The sequence below is a fragment of the Dendroctonus ponderosae genome, unplaced genomic scaffold (assembly GCF_020466585.1).
Source record: "Dendroctonus ponderosae isolate FM_Combo_2020 unplaced genomic scaffold, Dpon_F_20191213v2 Dpon_F_20191213_10, whole genome shotgun sequence".
In the NCBI taxonomy this organism is placed as follows: domain Eukaryota; kingdom Metazoa; phylum Arthropoda; class Insecta; order Coleoptera; family Curculionidae; genus Dendroctonus; species Dendroctonus ponderosae.
Window position 1 is genome coordinate 1792769 of NW_026017111.1, and position 1554 is coordinate 1794322.

Here is a 1554-nt window from a genome sequence, read left to right on the forward strand (position 1 = left end):
AAAAACGAACCAAAAGGCAGCGCTAGCGCTTCTGAAAGTAAAAACAGCGGCACCGCTGTAGCCGACTTAGTTGATTTAGAGTTAGAACTGAACAGTTTGCAGCAGAGTTTCGTTTTCTGTTTCGAAGTTACTTTCACTCTAAACTATTTGGACTTAGTGCACTATTCATCATTAAAGCCCGTGTCCCATGCATCCGTTTGTACGATGATACGATGGTACGAAAGTGTTTCTATTGGTTGGAGATCTGTCAATTCGACCGCTGTCTTACGAACGGAGGACGAATTGACAGATCTCCAACCAATAGAAACACTTTCCTACCATCGTATCATCGTACAAACGGATGCATGGGACATGGGCTTTAGTCTATTATTTGATTATGGACTGTGTGCCATTGTTCTGGAAAAAGTTTGCATTAACTTTTTGAAATACGCTCCATACATATGGATTTAAAGCGGGTCTTAAAACTGAAAACTCCCAATGATCCGAAATTCCACCCTATGCAAAACCAACGCAGTTTGCCTAACAAAAGTGAGAAATATGCGTCGTTTACCCACACTTACCGTAATAGTTTCGACTGTTCTCGTTTTCGAACTGATCGTTTGTGTGCTGACGATTTCGCCCGTTTTCGTGTAGTTTCCGTCGTCGGAAGATAATTGCACTTTTCGAGCCTCAGTCGCCACAATCGGAACGCTGGTGGTGGAGGTGCGGAACACTGTCGGATCGCCACTGTACATCACCGATTCGGTCTTCACTATGCCACCCGGCAGATCGTCCTAGGGAAGAACGCATTAATACGTACAAAATGCACAAACACTCGAGCCCAAAGCGTGCATTTCATGCCTTAACAGTACAAGTTTCAAAAATCACTCGCTAATGATGCAACACTAGAGCCAATCGAAAGAGGCCATCTACTCACCGGGTAGTAAATTGTTCGAGTGTTTTTCAGTGCCTCATAATTCAGTGAACATATTTTAACTCAAGAAATGTGAAGGTTTTTGGTGAGCTGATACGTACCTTGTAGATCTCGCTGTTATAATAAGGGTGATTTGGATCGTCTGGGGGGTCGATGGGCGTGCCTGAATCACCTGAACTAGTCGAGCTAATGCTGTCTCGTCTGCCCAGCTATAAGCCATGCGAGTTAGACAAGAATGAGAATATGAAACAGTGCTAACTCTGGTGGGTATAACGAAGAAATCGTGACTGGTTGGCCAACCAACGTTGGCGATGTTCTCCGATTTATTGACCAATAAAATGAGGCCTTTTTGGGATTATTTGCTGTTGGCACCAATTCTCTTAGGTAATTTTTTTCTTTTTATTGTTTGGCTTTGGAGACATAAGCGAATAATTTGGCATCTGCAATCAGCAAATCATGATAGTTTTACTGAAATTGTGCCAAATTCAGGGGCAGATCCAGCTTTAAAGTCAGGGGGGGGGGGTTATGTAGAAAAAATGCAGTCTTCTGTTGTCTATGAAATTTGAAAAATTATTGTCGTTTTGTGCAAGGGTGGCGCAAGATTATTGCAAAATTTCATGTTTTCCGTCCCGTTCTGCATG

General features: G+C 42.8%; 1 protein-coding gene across 3 annotated transcripts in view; it reads right to left on the bottom strand.

The window, feature by feature from the left end:
- Positions 1 to 1554, bottom strand: part of LOC109542621 (protein 4.1 homolog) — a 20809-nt gene that overhangs the window by 2885 nt on the left and 16370 nt on the right. For 2 of the 3 annotated variants that reach the window (XM_019911912.2, XM_019911913.2), the window contains 2 exons: positions 1015 to 1122; positions 561 to 773 (listed from right to left, as the gene is read on the bottom strand). In XM_019911912.2, the coding sequence (XP_019767471.2) occupies positions 561 to 773; positions 1015 to 1122 (321 nt within the window). The remainder of the gene's footprint in view (positions 1 to 560; positions 774 to 1014; positions 1123 to 1554) is intronic. The other variant, XM_019911914.2, reaches the window with a different exon arrangement.